The following is an 18,561-nucleotide window of genomic DNA, read 5'->3' as shown; positions in this document are numbered from 1 at the left end:
GGGCAGGGTGGCACAAGGCCTTAGGAAGTCCAGACCCAGGGTCTCATCTGTGGCAAGGATTACTCTCTCTGTCTCTATTTTACTTTCATTTGCCTTTATGCTGGCTTCACTCTCTCCGACTGGCCTCTTCCACACTGTAATGGTCTACACATGTCCCCCAAAATCATTATTTTGAAATCTAATCACCAATATGATACTATTAAGACAAAGGCCCTTTAGGAGGTAATGAAGTCCTGAGGGTGGGGAACTCATAAATGGAGTTAGCGACCTTAAAAAAAATGGTTGAAGGGAGAGGCTTTTTGCCATTTTTGCCTTTTATGTCCTTCCACCATGTGAGAACAGTGTTAGCCCTTTTGACATGGGATGACACAGCAATAAGGCACCATCTTGAGAGCAGAGATCTCTCAGCAGATACCAAATCTGTTAGTTTTGTGATCTTGGACTTCCTGGCCTCCAGAATTGTGAGAAATAAATTTGTTTTTAAGGCGATTTCTCATTTTATTTGCTACACTTAAAATAGGGCTGTTTACAATTTTTCTTCATATACTTAGCAAATACAGCATGATGTAATTTGCATGTCCTGCATTATTTATCAGGTAAAAAGTTTCCAGGGAGGAAAGTGTGAGACACAGGGTTTGCATCAGGTTACTCCTGTTTCCAAAGCAACAACCAGAAAAAGACAATCGTAAAAGTGAAGAGAAAGGAAGTTATCCTGGAAAAAGAAATTACAATAACTGTTCTGTCTATTCTGCGTTAGATCAGAAATAAGCTTCCTCAGTAGTCAGTAGAAGAAACTAAAAACTATGCCAGGCACAGTGGCTCACGCCTGTAATCCCAGCACTTTGGGAGGGCGAGGCAGGTGGATCACTTGAGGTCCGGAATTCAAGACCAGCCTGGCCAACATGGTAAAACCCCATCTCTACTAAAAATACAAATATTAGCCGGGCGTGGTGGCACACACCTGAAATCCCAGCTACTAGGGAGGCTGAGACAGGAGAACTGCTTGAGCCTGGGAGGCGGAGGCTGCAGTGAGCCGAGATTACGCCACTGCACTCCAGCCTGGGCAACAGAGCGAGACTCCACCTCAAAAACAAACAAACAACAACCAAGAAAAACTAAAAACTGCTGGGTGTCGTAACATGCTTCTATAGTCTCAGCTATGCAGAAGGCTCAGGTAGGAGGTTCACTCGAACCCAAGAGTTTTTGGCTGCAGTGAGCTATAACTATGCCACTACAGAAGACCTTGTCTCTAAAAAAAAATTAAAAATAAATTAAAAACAGAACACAGGGCTTCTTTGAGCTGCTGGTAATTTTTTAGTCCAATTACAACAATCAGTTCTACATGGAATACACCAAAGAGTAAAACTATGAACTCTACTTTGTATGCTGGAGGTTTGTAGCACAGGAAGAAAGCATATTACCAAGAAAAAAATACAACCAAATAAAAAGCAAATAGAAGGAAAGGCTATGCTTCCTCTTCTGCACTTTTCTGTATTGCTCATGGAAAAAAAGAGTAGCTCTTTTGAATGACATTCACAGAAATGCAGTATGCTTCTAACATGTAAAGGCATCCTGAGATTATGAAAAGGGACCAGAAGCTGAGCTGGGCTTCTGAAGTACTGAGAAAAACCTCAACTCAGTAAGAAGTGTCACTTAAAAGCACTTAATTTCTCTGAAGTACCATCTTAACAAGTATTGGTTTGATGGGTTATTCTGAACTCTTTTTCCAGTCATACAGAAAGGTGATGTCGCTCTGTAGTCTTAAGAGAAGACTACTCATACATGCAAAACAAGTTCTTAATGTCCCCTGGCAGGCATTTTATGAAGCCAAAGGCTTACCACTCTAAGCTAGAGGCTTCTTGGCATAGCTCTCAATTTGAAAAGCGAGTATTCCCAGAAGATTAATAATTCAACATCCTATACCATCACTCAACTTTTACCAAAAATAGGACAAGAAAAAATATGTTTCAAATGCAGCAAGAAGGGTTAGTGTAGTGACAAGAAATTTTTGTTAGGGATATAACACAGAGAAAGTAAATCCCGGAGGGAATATTCAAGTTACTGTGTGAGGAGGAATTCTCTCCCTAATAAATTGTGAAATACATATTTTTCCCCTGAAGTTTTATACTCCATCTCTGAATAAACATAAGCAAATTAAATTTTATGTATGTGTCTACATCTTTTGGATCTGAAAAGAGTTAAACATAAACATGTTATGTATTTAGAATGATTCCCAAGTTGGCATTCCTGTCTACCCTAAAACATGCACTCTGTATAGGACACAGTTCTCTAGAGCTGTTTAAGAAAAAAAAATCCATCAATCTGATAACTGTTTGGGTAAAGCCTTCTAAGCAGGAAGGAGACAAATTGAATATCCTCAAAGGGTTCTTCTAATCCTCAATTCTTTGCGTCTAGGAACACTAAACAACGATCTGCCGCTAAGCTCAATTCTTCTGGATCACTGACTTTCATCTTCTTGTCACCACCACTCAGAACAGTTCCTAGAACACAGAGAGTAACCAGCAAACGTTTGCTGAGTAGTCAGTCATCTGACAGATTCAGCCTTGGAGCAGAAAGTGAAAATTCCCATAAACCAAGTACTCTATACAGAGGGCCCAATCACTATATTAGGAAATCATAGGATTTGTCTACATGCATTATTCTTAGGATCTTACAAGAATTGCAGGGAGATATCACATTTCTTCAAGCTATGAATTATAATATCCAGCTGACTTTTGCTGAATCGGCTGCTGAGGTCAGTGAATATTTCAATATGCCTCTTCTCAAACTTCTTTCCTCTAAAAGAGAGAGTTATCATATTAATAAATCATTCTCCTGAATTATTTTTCTACAAATTCAAATATACTTGGTCACTGAGGAGAGAAGCTTAGAAATGGATCTAGATAGAGTTAATAAATGTGATTACATTCTAGTAGTCCAATTAAGTTCTTATTAAACTCATCATCAACCCTGATACACTTTATACTTTGAACATCTTGGCCAAAATTTCTGGGCATTATGGAAATATTATGTTTCTGGATTCCTAACTCAAATGTGATGAAAAAATATCCCTTCCCAGCCACCACACAGCATGTAAACAAAGAATTCTCCCAGCATACTATAACTTCAGCCTTGCTCAGGTTCACTTTCTAAATATCATGCTCTGATTCCATGCACAGATTTTGTGTGGCAAGATTTAGCAGAGGATGTACAGAGATTGAGAAATGATTATACAGATTTAGGCCTGGGATTTTAGTGCAAATGATTCTCCTGACAGCCAAGAGGTATGTGTACATGCACATGTATGTCTCCAGAGATACATTTCCAAGGCACAATAATTAAATAAATACTGAATTAGGAAGCAGGCCAGGCATGGTGGTTCATGCCTGTAATCCTAACACTTTGGGAGGCCAAGATAGGAGGACTGCTTGAAGCCAGGAGTTTGAGAAAACCTGGGCAAAATAGTGAGACCATCTCTGCAAAAATAAAAATTTGAAAATTAGCTGGACTTGGTGGCATGCACCTGTAGTCCCAGCTACTCAAGAGGCTGAGATGCAAGGATCTCTTGAGCCCAGGAGATCAAGCTGAGGTTGCTGTGAGCTATATTGGCACTACCGCACTCTAGCCTGGGTGACAGAAAAATACCCCAACTCAAAAAAAAAAAAACAAACAACAACAACAAAAAACATACACACACACAACAAAAAAGGGAAGTTGGCCAGAGTTAGTATGCACTTAATAGCAATGACATATGGCTTATACCACTTAGTGTTTTTTAAAATTCCTGGTAATCAGCTTAAGTCTAATAGGAAGTAAACTGAAATAAGCCAAATGTTTTATTTCTCCCAGAAAAATACTCACCGAGTATAGCCCTTCCTCTTTTAAAACTTTTAAAAAACAGAGAGGTTGGACTGAATCATTCAATTCTATAAAAATGTTTCTCTTGACACACAAACATGCAGCTTGATTAACAATGAATCACAAAGTACATTCAATAGATTAACCCATACAATTTTTGCAAAAAGATTCACTTCCAGCTCTCTTCCTTGGAACACTTACATTGTTTCATGTTGAATCACATCCATGCTCACGATTAGTGCATCCAGGACTCAGCTAGTTAAGGACAGGGATATCACCAAACAGTCTCTTCATGCCACGAACACACAACTCTTTCCAGTGAAGTGCTGGAAATTGTGGACACTGAACTATGTGATGACTTAAAGTACTTGCCTGAGTGCCCTTCTTCCAAAGTTCACTAACATATATTCATACATTCTATATATCAAACTATATATTCTGCCAAAAACAACCAAGAAATATAAACAAAAGGTAATCTAACACATTGCATTCATTTAACCAAAAATTATGTCATTTAATAGTATCTAGAACCCATTTTTGGTGGCCACAGTCCATTCTTAAATATGAAGCGAACCATAATGTAGCATTTGCAAGTCACCCCTAACACAACAGCACTTCCCAGTGATCAGGAATAGCACTACTAATTGATTAGAAAAAGAACAAGAGTGATCCCTTAAAATTAGGGGACCTGTGGAGTAAACTGGAAATCTCACTTTGGGCATCAATCTGATTTCTGGCACAAAAACATCTTCCATCCAGAAAAAAAGTAGACAACATTGGGAGGATACTCTTTTAAAAGTATCTTTTATCCACCTCCAAACATTTCTAACGAGCACCACTAAAACCCTCTGCATATAGTCAATGCTCACATATACTCCCTAGGGTCTTCCCCCTTCCTATGCCTCCCAACCTCTCAATATCACCCATGCAGAGAACAGGGAAGTGAGTGGAGGGCTGGGAGCCCAAGCACTGTTTTAAACTGATTAATTTCACATTAAACCCTATTAACACATTACCTCTCCCTCCTCAGAGCAAAATATACCCATATACTCATAGCTGAAACTCTGGGGGTGTCTCATCAAACTGCTTTACGATTCCCAGAATAAAGGAAATTTCTTAAAGTTTTCTCTGGCAGAAAAAGGATACAGTCAGCCTGTTGAGAACCTGGTTGGATTTTGCTTTCAATGTCCTCCAGTAAATCAAAATCTGGTAGCATCAGATGTCTGTGCACTGTGATGTTCTGATACTGATCCCCACCAGAAAGAGGATTGTCAGTGCCATCCGTACCAAACAGGACTAAAGCAATCTCATCCTTGTTCTCAGCAAACACCTAGAAAAAAATGTCAGATGGCTGAAAACTATATTAGAACAATCTGGAAGCAATAAAATAACTAACCTTCAGGGAGCAGGACAACAGACCTCCCTATGGCAGGTCCCTGGGGCCATATAGTATTGGGTGGGATGAAAGATGAGACTTACGGACAATGACAATTCTTAGGTTCTAAACAGATGTTTTTCATTGACTGTAAGTCTCACCCTTCATTTCAGCAGAAGTTGGGGTGTGGAAATAGGAGGGTGGTAAGTGTTCTTGATGATTTCCAGCCAAATCAAACTCATAACTCTCAATTAGAGAACCAAAAATGGACAATGTGAAAAGATTTTAGTATGTCTTTATAGAATGTCTAAGGTTTAAATTTTCCAGAGGTTAAAAAAAAAAGTGCAGGATCGCCTATATCCCAGCAATTTCATTGGCAGGCATATACAGTACACCCTAGAAAAATTATGTACAGATAGGAAGTTTACACTTCAGCACTGTTTATAATAGGGCAAAAACTGGAAGCAAACTATCAAACAGAAGAATGCAAAAACACATTGCAGAATATTTACACAATGAAATATCATACTCCAGTAAAAATGAATAAATTTGTCCAACACATATCAACATGAATAGATCTAAAAAAATATGTTGATAAAAGATATGCTGCAGAATTACATGTACCATATAAAACCATTTACATACACTTTTGACAGCTTTATACAATACTAAGTATTTATGAATATATACTCATGTCCAAGTATAAAATATACATAGTAATAACTACCAAAATCCTGAGAAAAGAAGAGAAAAAAAAGGGTTAGGAAGGGCCTTCAGGTTTATCTGTAACACTTTATTAAAAAAAAAAAAAAAAATCAAACAAATATGAAACATTAGGATTTACAGCATAAGACAATGGGAAAATTGGTTTCCTGTATATTCTCTGTATTTGCCTATTTTATGAAATATTTCATAATTAAATATAAAAACAAAAAATATGACACAAAAGACAGTCCTAATTATTAACATAGGCCTTTTTACATTGATGAGGAAGAGTGCTGTATGAAGAGATAATGGAATTCTGTCATTCTTCATTTTTGTAGGGTCTGTTTAATCCTTCAGTCTGTAAACAACACAACAATTCCCAGTTGTACATGGACTAATGGTGTCTGCTGCTGGATTCAAGCATGTCTAGCATACTGGCTGGGCAGGTATCTGTCGCCTAGACAAGCATCCATCTTAAGGCAAGCTAATCTTGCCCTAGACAAAATCTCAGTCATGGGAGGGGAGGAAATTCTGAATGTAGTATGGGACTGGCACTAAGTTCCTGATTCTGACTTCCTGATTCTGACTCTTTCTCTCTAAAACAAAAACAAACAAACAAAAAAACACCTATACTCTTGTTACTGGAGTGTAAGTCGGCAGTTATCCAGAGAAACTCCGGAGCGGCGACTCTGCAGTAATCTCGGTTCTTGGTCTTCTCGAAGTAAACAATTGAAACGACAGACATAGGCAAGGTTTAAAGGAGGAGGAAAAATTTATTTTAAGCAAAGTGAGAGTTTACTGGAGAAAGCAGAGTACACTTGGAAGAGAACCAAGAGGGCCACGTGATAAATCAAGTGCCCTGCACCCTTCTTTGTTTAGTTTTTAGACCGCCCCGCGCCCCCCCACCGGCGCCATCTTTTCCCGGGCTTCCAGTCTCCTTTGTTCCTCTCTTGAGCAGGCCGAATTAATCAACGCATGCGCACTAGCCTTGCTAGGGCTTGGGGGGGGGGCCGCCACATGCGTAGTGTGCGTACTAGTCATGCGCATGCTCAGTAGCGGCAACTCGGTATTATTGGTCGAGCGCCCCCAGAGGAAACTTTTATACCGGTTAAATTTCACCATCTTGCTCTTTTACTGCGCATGCTCGAAACCTTAAGGATTATGGCTTGCTAACTCCAGGTGTTTTCTGTCTGTTAAGATTCCTCTAATTCCTGATACCAATCATGGCCACTTATTACCTTAGAGTGACAGTTTTATGCCCGCCTGTCTTCCCCTCGATGATAACCTGACAGCTTTGGGGCCCCTCCCTTGCCCTGCTCATCACTTCAGAGGGACAGATTTCTAATTGCCTAACCACGGCTTCACAAATGCCCAACATTCTCGGGGGCCCTCTCTCCTGCCCTGCTCATGTCTACTTACCTTCTCTAACAGCATACTAGGGGACAGCCACACTACTTGAATTCCACCAACACAACTATAACCAAGAACAGGGTTGGAGCACCTTCCTTGACACAACACCTCAAGGACTCCAGGTCATCAAGATTTTTAAAAATCTAGAATGACAGGTGGGAAGTACTAGTGCCCAACGGAAGTGTAAACACACAGAAGAAACAGAAGTGTCCAGGAGGAGCAGCAGTAGATAGTGAAAGAAGCAGGAACTCATGGACTTAGCAAAAGTGGCAGTCATACCAAGCAGAAGGGGCAGAAATAAAAACAGCTGATGCTTACATTGTGTTTACAATATTCCAAGCACTATTCTACATTAATTCTTTTATTCTTCAAAACTACCCTATGTGACAGGTATCATTATTCTCATTTTACACATGGGACACTGAGGCACTGTAGTAGCTAACCTCCAAGATAGCCACCATCCGTTCTTTCTCTCCTTGTATTTGCAGGCTACTCTTTTTATCAAGAGAGGGAGTCTAATTCTCCTCCCTTAAATGTAACCTAACCTTAGTGTCTTGCTTGACTAATAGAAAACAGAAACGACTTTCTGGGGTTTTTAAACATAGGTCTTAAGAAGCCACATAGGCAGGGTCTCATAGAAAACCCATTCTTGGGATACTCCTTAGAACCAGCTGCTTCATGTGAAAATTCAAACTGTGACCTAACCTTAGTGTCTTGCTTGACTAATAGAAAACAGAAACAACTTTCTGGGGTTTTTAAACATAGGTCTTAAGAAGCCACACAGGCAGGGTCTCATAGAAAACCCATTCTTGGGATACTCCTTAGAACGAGCTGCTTCATGTGAGAATTCAAACTATACAGAAACCACATGTAGAGATTCTAATGGACAGCCCCAACTGAGCTCACAGCCACTAGAAAGCATCGTCTTCCAGCCATGTGAGTGAACCATTTTGGACATCTGGTCCAGTTGAGCCTTTGGATGACTCCAGCCCCAGCTGCCATCTGATTGCAACTGCGTAAGAGGCCTCAATAGAGAATCACCCAACTGAGCAACCAGTCACCCCACAGAACCATGAATGATGAATTTTTAAAATGTTACTTGAGACACTACATTTTGGGGTAGTTTATTACATAGCAAAAGATAACTGAACTAGTCACAAACAAGTTGAAGGACTTGTTCAACATTAGAAGGTTAGTAAATGACATGGCAGAACAAGGATACAAACCCAAGCCATCTGTCTCTAGAGATTGTGCTTTTAAACATTACTTTTTACTGCCTCTTGTTTCTGATAAAAACTGTAGTATCTAGTGAAGGGGCCAAAACGAGGGAAGAAAAAATATCAGACTCTAGTGGTAGGTGAACTTGTATGTGAGTACATGTAAGGAAACTCCCCAGAATCCCCTCAAACAGAGGGGCTGGACACTATAAGGAGGCTGGTATCTTGCATTAGTGGGTAGAGGCAACAAGCAGTTCAAACATGGGTTACAAGCTCAGTGTCAATCTGAAACTTACCTGTCGCTGGACAAACATGGTTATCACCTTCTTTGCTTGTTCAAATGGGGATTCTATACCAGGAATGGAGTTACTCATGGTAAAGCCCACGTCCATACACAGCACAACAGCTGCCTGGAAACAAAGTTCCAAAGAGTGTTTGAGAAAATAAGTCATAAGAAAAGACTGTAAGAATGTCCCTTGCTTATTGTATTCATGAACCTGTATCAGTATTTAGGAAAGGTGTGAGAAAGGGATGTGTTCTACATAAGAATGTGTGTAAGACATATAAATTTTCACTACGGAAAACCCTTAAATAGTCCTGATACTTTCTAAAAGCTACAGAAGTTTCTACCAGGAGAGGAACATGCTCCAGATAGCTGCCACTTCTTTGGTCTAAGCCCCAGAATAAACCCATGATGAGTACATATGATGCCAACCTGCAGGCCAGAGTTAAGCCCATTTATGCTCAATATACATCAGACAAACTGCAGCTGACCTGCAGACCTACAAACATGAGAACAGATGCTTTCGTTTTAAGTCACTGATTCGGGGCATAATTTGTTATGAAGCATTTTTGTTACAAGTGACTGCTGAAATCTATATATATGCTAAGAGGTATATCCTGACAATTTGAGTCAGTTTGTAAACTGATGATCTAAAATAAAGACACCAAATCTATTCTAGTAGAGGACACAGACAGATAACAAATAATACCAAAACAATGTTCCATGATAGAAGTATGCACTGGGCACTGAGAGACACAGAAGGAGCATCCACTCAAGACTGGTGGAGGGGATACCAGAGCAGTGAAGGGGCAGAAAAGGCTTCCTGAATGTGGACTTCCTTGGGTGAGTCTTAATGAGTAGGAGTCAATCATGTGAATGCGTAAGTTACAGACAGATAGAATCACATAAGCTAAGGCACAAGCCATTACATAGCAATCACGTATGTAGGAGACTAAGAAAATAAGAGAAACCTAACTAAAAGGAATACATGTAAAGTTATTTATACCTGGCTTCCAAATTTTACCTGAATACAAGCTGGAAGAGACCTGGACTGATGGCAACTCACAATTTCAGTGTGAATTATAAAATCAATCAACAATGTGAAATGTCTTTTGCACCACATTCCCCACACCTATCTTACTTCATCGCCTAAATATGTTGGTCTGTATCAACAGTGTAGTGAATTCAAGAAGAGAAAAAAAGGGTCTTCTGGTGAAAAAAGATAACAGCAATCGGAGACCTGGGATCTAGTCCCATCTCCCCTACCCATTAGTTCTGAGTCCTTGGGAATGTCAATCTCACTGTTAATAATACTAAAAGGTAGGGAACTGTTGGACTAGATGAGGTTTAAGGTTCTTTCTGGAGTTAACATTCCTTGACTCTGACTGATAGTCTCAGCAGTGCTTTGTACCGATCAAACAAACTGTGAAGAGTTCTGGGCTAACATCTTACCAGGAAAATTAATTACAAATGAACATGAAATGAGCAGCTTAGGGAAGAATCTGAAGAATACATGATGTAAAGAACAGCTGGAAAAAACAAGATATTTAAGTCAGATGAGAAGATTAAAGGGAACATAACAGTTTTCTTCCCCACCATTTTTTTCCTTTTTTTTGAGACATGGTCTCACTGTCACCCAGGCTGGAGTGCAGTGGCATGATCATGGCTCACTACCGCCTCCATCTCCGGGCTCAAGTGATCCTGCTACTACCTCAGCCTTCCAAATAGCTGGGACCACAGTTGCACCCCACCACGCCCAGCTAATTCTTAAATTTTTTTTGTAGAGATGGGGTCTCACTGTGTTGCCCAGGCTGGTCTCGAACTCCTTGGCTTAAGCAATCCTCCCACCTCCGCCTCCCAAAGTGCTAGGATTACAGGTATTGGCCACCATGTCTGGCCTCCCCCCAGATATTTGACAGCTGTTGTATAAAAGGATTGGTCTGCAAGAAAGACAACAGGATCAATAGATGGAAGTTACAGGGAGACTGATACGACTCCATACGAGGGATAAAAAATAACATTCAGAAGTGATCAATAAAGAAACTACTCTTTTTAAAGTGATCTCTTGACCCTAGAAATGTTTTAAAAACCTGAATGAATTCCTATCAGGGAAGTTATAGATGATTTCTAAATGTGCTTATATCTCAGGCAACACATGAAAAGGAAAAGATTATTTTTCACTAGTTTACAAACAACACAATGCACTAAGAGATTTCTGAAGTAAAATTAGATTATTTGAAAAAAAAACGTGCTAATAAACCACAAAATTCCTTTGAGAACGGTAAAATGCACATCCCAGTTTCAATGCCTGGGGCATAATAACCTAAAAAAACTTAAGAGTCACAAAATATGCTGCTGCACTTATTTGATAGACACCCACAAAAGCTACTTTTAAACCAGAAAACTCTAGAGGACTAAAGCACTTTTGTCATGAATTAGGTATCCAGAAAATGCCATCAAAGGGTTTCAAATATGGAACTTATTGTCTGGAAGCAGAATGGTCTATATATCTGAGTTCCTATCTGGCAGCAGTAAGAAAACTGAGAAAGAGAAACTGGGCAGCATAGCAACTTTTCATTTCTATACCAAGGCAATACAGGCTGTTAGAATTTTACTTCCAGTCCCTCTGACACAAACAGCTCCTCCACTAGAGCTACAAAGTTTTCAGCAGCTGAAAGAGGACGAACAAAGGAGGTGAGTGGCATTATTAAAAGTTCATGATCGTTTTAATCAACATTTCTCAATGAAGAGTTGAGAGAACTAGGGATCAGTTGCTCAAACTCGTATCTTGTTTATCTGTATTGAATAAATTCATTTATCCCTGGAACCACATCTCCCTCTAGTGACCCTTCAGAGACAACTACCACTCTTTTATGTTGGAAAAAAAAAATCACTTTAAAATTCATTGTAATTTCTGTTACTGATCTGGGACACCAACGGTCATAGATTTCTAGCAACACAGGGCTTCTCCCGGGCCCTGAAACCGGAGAGCTTGGATTCAAATCCGGATTTCACCACGAAAAGCCCACAGTTCTTTATTCCTTGGTTTTCCCACTTGCAAAATGGAGATAAATAGTTTTCACTTCAAGGGGTTGTTAAGATTAAATGAGACAAGAATAAAAGGTTTAGAACCGTCCCTCACAGATTAGGCTTTCAATAAATGCGGGATATTACGTTATTATAAAGCTAATAATACGACGCTTTATATTTTAAGTTATTTTAGTCACAGATAGTCCCTCTCTTAAGTTTTACAACAAGCCCTGTGGGATAGTTGCTTTATCACAGCTAATTTTCATTCTCATAGAGATCTTAAGAACCCAGGCGTGGAAGTAACAGAGGAAGTGGGGCTAGGAAGTGGAATGGGATAAAGGGAGAGAGAGGCGAGGCGGGTGGGGAGGGAGGTGAGACAAAGAGTAGGTAGAGAGGGAGAAGAGCGATGGGATGGGTGGGTAGTAGAAGAAGTGGAGTCAGCGAGGCTCAAATTCAGGTCTTGGAACCCCAAATATCCAGCTTTTCTCAGAGCGCATCCCTCGGTCCCGGCCCTCCTGACTGAGCCCACCACCATGATCTCTTGCCCCATTCTTCGGCTTGGCCGCGATCCCACGATTCCTGCTTCCGAACCACCCTCTCCGGATCCCCAGTCCGGGTAAAGCCCAAGCCCATGGCTTTCTTTATACCTTATTCCCCGACCGCACCATGTTGCCGGTCCTCAGGCGCTTTGGTCGCTTCTTCCGGGCGGGAACCTGCCGGGTCGCAACTCGCTTCCGGTGGACTAGCGGCAGATAGCGGGAAGAGCCGCTTCGTTCCCTGCTAGGCCTGAAAGGGGCGGGGAAACCGTGCCCCGGAACTCTGAGCATGCGCAGATTCCCGCCGAGCTTGCGCAGATTCCCGCCGAGCTTGCGCAGATTCCCACCGAGCATGCGCAGATTCCCGCCGAGTTTGCGCAGATTCCCCCCGAGTATGCGCAGATTCCCGCCGAGCATGCGCAGATTCCCTCCATTCCGCCGTAGTCGGTAGCGTGTGGTGTTCGAGCCGCCTGAGACGCTAGTACGACAGATTTACTTAACGATTCACTTAATCACTTAAAGATTCACTTCCCTTTTCTCTCATTGAGAATAACACCTAAGGCATTTTGTGTCAGAGCTCTGGAGTTAGAGTTTATTTTCTTTTTTTTACTTTTTAAATCTTTTTTCCTTTTTTTAATTTCATTTTTTCATTTATTTTTTATAACTTTTGATTTTTTTTTCCTCTTATCATTTGTGGGGTTTTTTCTACCTTTTATTTTTGGTTATTGTGGAGTTCGATTTTCTTGAGTATAAGAATGAATGCTGAAAGTCACTTCTCTAAAAGACTCAGTTTCTTCTAAAAAGTGTGATAATGAAACACTTCACCGATGTGATAACCTTAGAGCCAAGTGGGGAAGAAGAGTAGGACGTCCCCAGGAGCACAAAAGTAGAAAGGAGATTCTACTCTGCAGAGAAAATGGGATGCACAAACGCCTGGAGGCATGAGACTTTATCTGCTAAGGCTCTCCCTGTAAGCAGTGGCTCCAGCTTGGAAGGGAGGAGTCGAGGTTTAATTTAGAAGACAAGTCTAGGGAGATATAGAAATAGCAGCTGTCATCACAGTGCTTTACTTGATCACGAGCCCTTTGTCCAGCCCGCATCCCCTACCCCTTTGAGGGAGGCAGGCCCAAGCAGTACCTTGCATAGAAATGACTGCTTTCTATACCGTATAACCCCCAGCTGACAGGTGGCTGGACGAAGGGTCTGGCAAGCTGCAAAGTGTCTGCAAACCTCTGTCCAAACTGAGAAAATCAAGTCCAATCAATATTCTCTCCTGCTTCAAAATTGTTTCTGGGAAAAGCAAGAATTGAACCTGAAAAGATGTGGAGAATCCAAGAGCCAAAATTATAAATATATTGAAGCCTCTAGAATGTAGAGTCAGACATATTCAGACGTGTTCATAGAGCCCAGGAGGTTCTTCCAGCTTTTGATTCAAAGTCACGGAGTTACTTAAAAGCTGAAATATTATTTTTAATAATACTTTTAAGGAACAGCAGCGCCCTGGCCGCTCAGCTTTGCGCGGGCTGCAGCAGGCAGGCAGGCACGGACACTCGCCCTTCCCTTCGGGTGGGATTCCCAAGAGAAAGATCAGCTCGGCAGAAGGGGCGGTGAAGATCTGCGAGGTTGTCAGCTAAATCTCCTCCAGCAAAAGTGGAAAAGAAGCCCAGCGAAGGCAGCAGGACAGCATAAATTTTCAGACAAAGAAGCAAACAAGGGAAAATGGGAGCAAAGGGCAAACAGGCCAAGTGGCTATCCAGGAAACAAAAGATTTACCTGTGGAAAACGGAGAAACTGAAACAAGGAGAGTCCAGCCTCTGGTGAAGCAGGACAGAAAGAAGCCAAATCTGATTAGTATCACATACCATATCTTATCAGTGGTCCTTGTCTCCCTTCTTGTACAATCCAGAGCTAGAGAGAGAAAAAGAAAGAAACAGACAGGGTGTCGCTTGGCCCAGGCTGGAGTCCAGTAGCACAATCATAGCTCCTCTGCACCCTGGAACCCCTGGGCTCAAGCGATTCACTTACCTCAGCCTCCCAAGTAACTGGGACCACAGGTGTGTGCCACCAAGTCCAGCTAATTTTTGTGGGGTTCCTGTGTGTGTGTGGAGGCGGGGTCTTCCTATGTTGCCCAGCCTGGTCTTGAACTCCTGGGATCAAGCGATCCTCCCGCCTCAGCCTCCCAAAGTGCTGGGATGACAGGTGTGAGCAACTGCACTTGGCCTTAGAGGAATATTTTTATCAACTATTTTGATAAGGAATATTTTTATCAACTATTTTTAAATGCAAGTTTTTTAGTAGCTGTAGAAACTTTTTTTTTTTTTTGAGATGGAGTTTCGCTCTTGTTGCCCAGGCTGGACTGCAGTGGCGCAAATTCTGTTTACTGCAACCTCCGCCTCCCGGGTTCAAGCGATTCTCCTGCCTCAGCCTCCCAAGTAGCTGGGATTACAGGCATGTGCCACCACACCCGGCTAATTTTGTATTTTTAGTAGAGATGGGGTTTCTCCATCTTGGTCAGGCTGGTCTCCAACTCCCGACCTCAGGTGATCCGCCCACCTTGACCTCCCAAAGTACTGGGATTACAGGCGTGAGCCACTGTGCCTGGCCGAAACATTTTTAAGAAGGAGGGAATCCCACTTCATCCCATTTCGAAAGTGTAGCTTTTAAAAGGTGAAATAATTCATTTGTTTGTTGTTTGGTACAACCAGGAAACACTGAAATAGTGAATAATGGGAGGCTTTCACTGTCTTGGAAGTCAGTTTAACATTCCCTAGGGAGAGGGTATTTTATTTCCTATAGTACAAGGCATACTAAATGGCAATATAGAGCCACAGTCATGCATTTAATGTGTCTTGAAAATTTTAAATTACTTCTATTTTCATGGGTTTTTTAGTAGAATTGTTTCCTGAAGAAAACCACTCCTTGATCAAGTTGCTATCCGTGTCAAAATTGTGTGCACTCTGTAACATCTTTGGTTGTGCTAGTCCCGTTTTCCTGATAACTTTGTTAATGTGCTTTGAAAGACTGAAAATTTGAGTGTGTAGAGTATATGATATTAAATTGTGAATTGGTGGGACTTATGTAACAACTTATCAGCATTTGGAGATCATGTACCCTGATATCCTCTTTTTTTTTTTTTTTTTTTTTTTTTTGAGACAGTCTCACTCTGTGCCCAGGCTGGCGTGCAGTGGCACGATCTCAGCTCACTGCAAACCTCCGCCACTCCCACTGACCACCAGGCTCAAGCGATTTTCCGGCGTCAGCCTCCCAAGTAGCTGGAATTATAGGCACCCACCACAGCGCTGGCTAATTTTTGTATTTTTAGTAGAGACGGGATATTGCCATGTTGGCCAGGCTGGTCTCGAACTCCTGACCTCAGGTGATCCGCCCACCTCAGCCTCCCAAAGTGCTGGGATTACAGGCATGAGCCGCCGCACTCAGCCTAAAAAATATTTTTAATAAGACTGGTAAAGAGAATTACTGGAGACTCAATACAGTGAAGGAAATTTGCATGCTTTATGTCCATGTTTTTATCTTGTATATGGTCTCTATTTATTTTTCCTCTTCCTTTCTTTCTCTCTCTCCCCCTCCCTCCTTCCCTCCCTTCCTCTTGCTTTTCCCCTTCCTCTTCCTCCTGCTCCTCTTTCTGCCCCTTCTTCTCCTTCTCCCTGTCCCCACTCTCTGTCTCCCACACACCCTTCAGTACAGGTCTGTTTCTTGGAAGAAATAAAAGACGTTCTAGTAGCTGTGCTTGTTTGCATCTCAGCTGTTTTTATAGAAGTCTTTAGAACCATCCATCTCTGCGCAGCTAGGCATCTGTGATGCTGAGAAGGGGTATGGACTTTAAACATTGCTTCCCCTGGCAAAGGGCTTTCATTAATCAAGGGTCAAGGGATAAACATTATTAATGATGTGACAGCATATATGGCTACTCCCTTCCTCCTCCACAACAAAAGGATTCTGGCTTTGTTGGTTCTGTTTCTGTCAGTGCAAGGTCCTTTTGGATTTATACGATACAGAATTGGGTATAAAGGGGGACAGGAAGTTGATGGGCTATGACTAGTGGTGGTGATGGTGTGTGTGTTGGGGGACAGAAGGGGGAGTTAGAGAGAAATGTGTAAGAGCCACTGTGGCATATGAAGGAAATAAATGGAATAGGAAAGGGGGAATGGCAAAATGTCATTTTGGTGATCCGTGTGAGCCGTGCCTCCCAGCATTCACACCCTTATGTAGTTCCTTCCCCTTGAATCTGGACAGGCCTCGTGACCTGCTATAACCAGTAAAATGTGTAGGCATTTACAGAACAGTAGGTAGTTCTGGGCTGAAGCCTTTAGAATATCTGGCAGATTTGTCTTTTGCACCCTGGTGAACCCAGATACCATGTATGAAGACTGCCATGTGTGAAAGCCCAACATAGCCACATGAAGGAGCCCTATTATGGACTGAGTGTGTCTCCCCAAAATTCATATGTTGAGATTCTAACCCCCAATGTGATGATATTTGGAGATGAGGCCTTTAGGAGGTGATCAGATTTAGATAAAGTCATGAGGGTGGCCCTCCTGATGGAATTAGTGCTTCTGTGAAAAGAAACAAGAGACCAAGAGACGCTAGAGAGCTCGCTCGCTCTCTCTCTCTCCCTCCCTCCCCATCTCTCCCCACTCACATAAAGAGGTCATGTCAACAGAGTGAGAAGACAGCCACTTGCAACCCAAGAAGAGATCCCTCCAGCCTCTAGAACTGTGAGAAAATTAATTTCTGTCATTTAAGCTACCTAGTCTATGGTGTTATCTGTTATGACAGCCCAAGTCTGTTATGGTAGCCCAAGCAGACTAATACAAGCACTGAGCACCAACAGCCCCAAGAGTAACCTGGATGTCACCCAGCACCAAATTGGCAGCCATGCAAGTGAGGCTGTCTAGGGAGAAGATCCTCCTTAGGAAGCTATCTCAGCAGAGATAGTAGTCTCCACCAAGCTCTGCACAAATTACAGAACTGTGAGCAAAGGAATTGAATGGCTATTTTGGTGCGGTTTATTTGGTTTTGGTTTTGTTTTGAGACAGGATGTGACTCTGTCACCCAGCTGGAGTGTAGTAGCTCTATCTTAGCTCACTGCAACCTCACCTCCCAGGCTCAAGCCATCCTTCCACCTCAGCCTCCCAAGGGGCTGGGACCACAGGTGCACACCAAGCTGTTATTTTAAGCCATTGTGTTTTAGGTGTTACAGCAGCAATAGATAACTGAAACAGCAGAGATTTTTTTGAACTATTGCTACAATGTAGACCATGTGTTCCCCTTCAGGTAGTTAATAAAGGCAAATAAAAATTTTATTGTGTAATTATAATTTAAGTTGCTGGAATATGTTTGCATTTGGTATTACCTTGAACGTGAACTATGAGTAATGACTTCGTGACCATTATAAAAAATTAAAATGTACAGGCTTTGTGTTCTGACAGAGAGCTGTTATAACGGTTATATGGGTAACTGAGAAAATAAGTAGAATATTAACAGAGTACAGATATGAAATAAAAGTTTATGTCCCGGCTGGGCTTGGTGGCTCATGCCTGTAATCCCAGCACTTTGGGAGGCCGAGGCGGGTGGATCACCTGAGGTCAGGAGTTTGGGAGCAGCCTGGCCAACATGGTGAAACCCCATCTCTACTAAAAATACAAAAATTAGCCAGGCATGGTGGTGGCGCGTCTGTAATCCCAGCTGCTGGAGAATCACTTGAACCCAGGAAGCGGAGGTTACAGTGAGCAGAGATCGCGCCATTGCACTCCAGCTTGGGCGACAAGAGTGAAACTCCATCTCAAAAAAAAAAAAAGTTTATATCCCAAACAGATGTGAGTAGTGAGATGTCCACTAATATTTTTCAACACTGCACAAATTAAGCTCTGGGTGGCCATTCCAAAATGGCAGAATGAAACTTTCACATCATCTGAAATTAGTTATTTTTAAGATTTAGAATCTTGTTTTATAGAAAATCATGGGTTTTATTCTTCTTGGATGTGAAGTGAAATGAAATGTCTAATGTCAATAGACAAGATGACTTGGAAACACATCAGTGTCACCCTATGGGCCAGACATGGTTTATCCAGCTCAGCGCATTATGGCTGCTGAGCAACTGGAAAATATAGTCATCCTCCTTGATAT

General features: G+C 41.7%; 1 protein-coding gene across 2 annotated transcripts in view; it reads right to left on the bottom strand.

The window, feature by feature from the left end:
* Positions 1-12,741, bottom strand: part of XRCC5 (X-ray repair cross complementing 5) — a 96,663-nt gene extending 83,922 nt beyond the window's left edge. For both annotated transcript variants that reach the window (XM_063647930.1, XM_054476784.1), the window contains exons 1-5: positions 12,526-12,741; positions 8,862-8,975; positions 5,005-5,188; positions 4,060-4,108; positions 2,676-2,798 (exon numbers count right to left, since the gene is read on the bottom strand). In XM_063647930.1, coding sequence (XP_063504000.1) covers positions 2,676-2,798; positions 4,060-4,108; positions 5,005-5,188; positions 8,862-8,975; positions 12,526-12,705 — 650 coding nt within the window. In that variant the 5' untranslated portion in view covers positions 12,706-12,741. The remainder of the gene's footprint in view (positions 1-2,675; positions 2,799-4,059; positions 4,109-5,004; positions 5,189-8,861; positions 8,976-12,525) is intronic.
* Between the last annotated feature and the right edge of the window lie 5,820 nt (positions 12,742-18,561).

This window comes from Pongo pygmaeus, chromosome 11 (assembly GCF_028885625.2).
Source record: "Pongo pygmaeus isolate AG05252 chromosome 11, NHGRI_mPonPyg2-v2.0_pri, whole genome shotgun sequence".
Classification (NCBI taxonomy): domain Eukaryota; kingdom Metazoa; phylum Chordata; class Mammalia; order Primates; family Hominidae; genus Pongo; species Pongo pygmaeus.
Note: the sequence above shows the minus strand (reverse complement) of the source record. Positions and strands in the feature narration are given on the sequence as shown.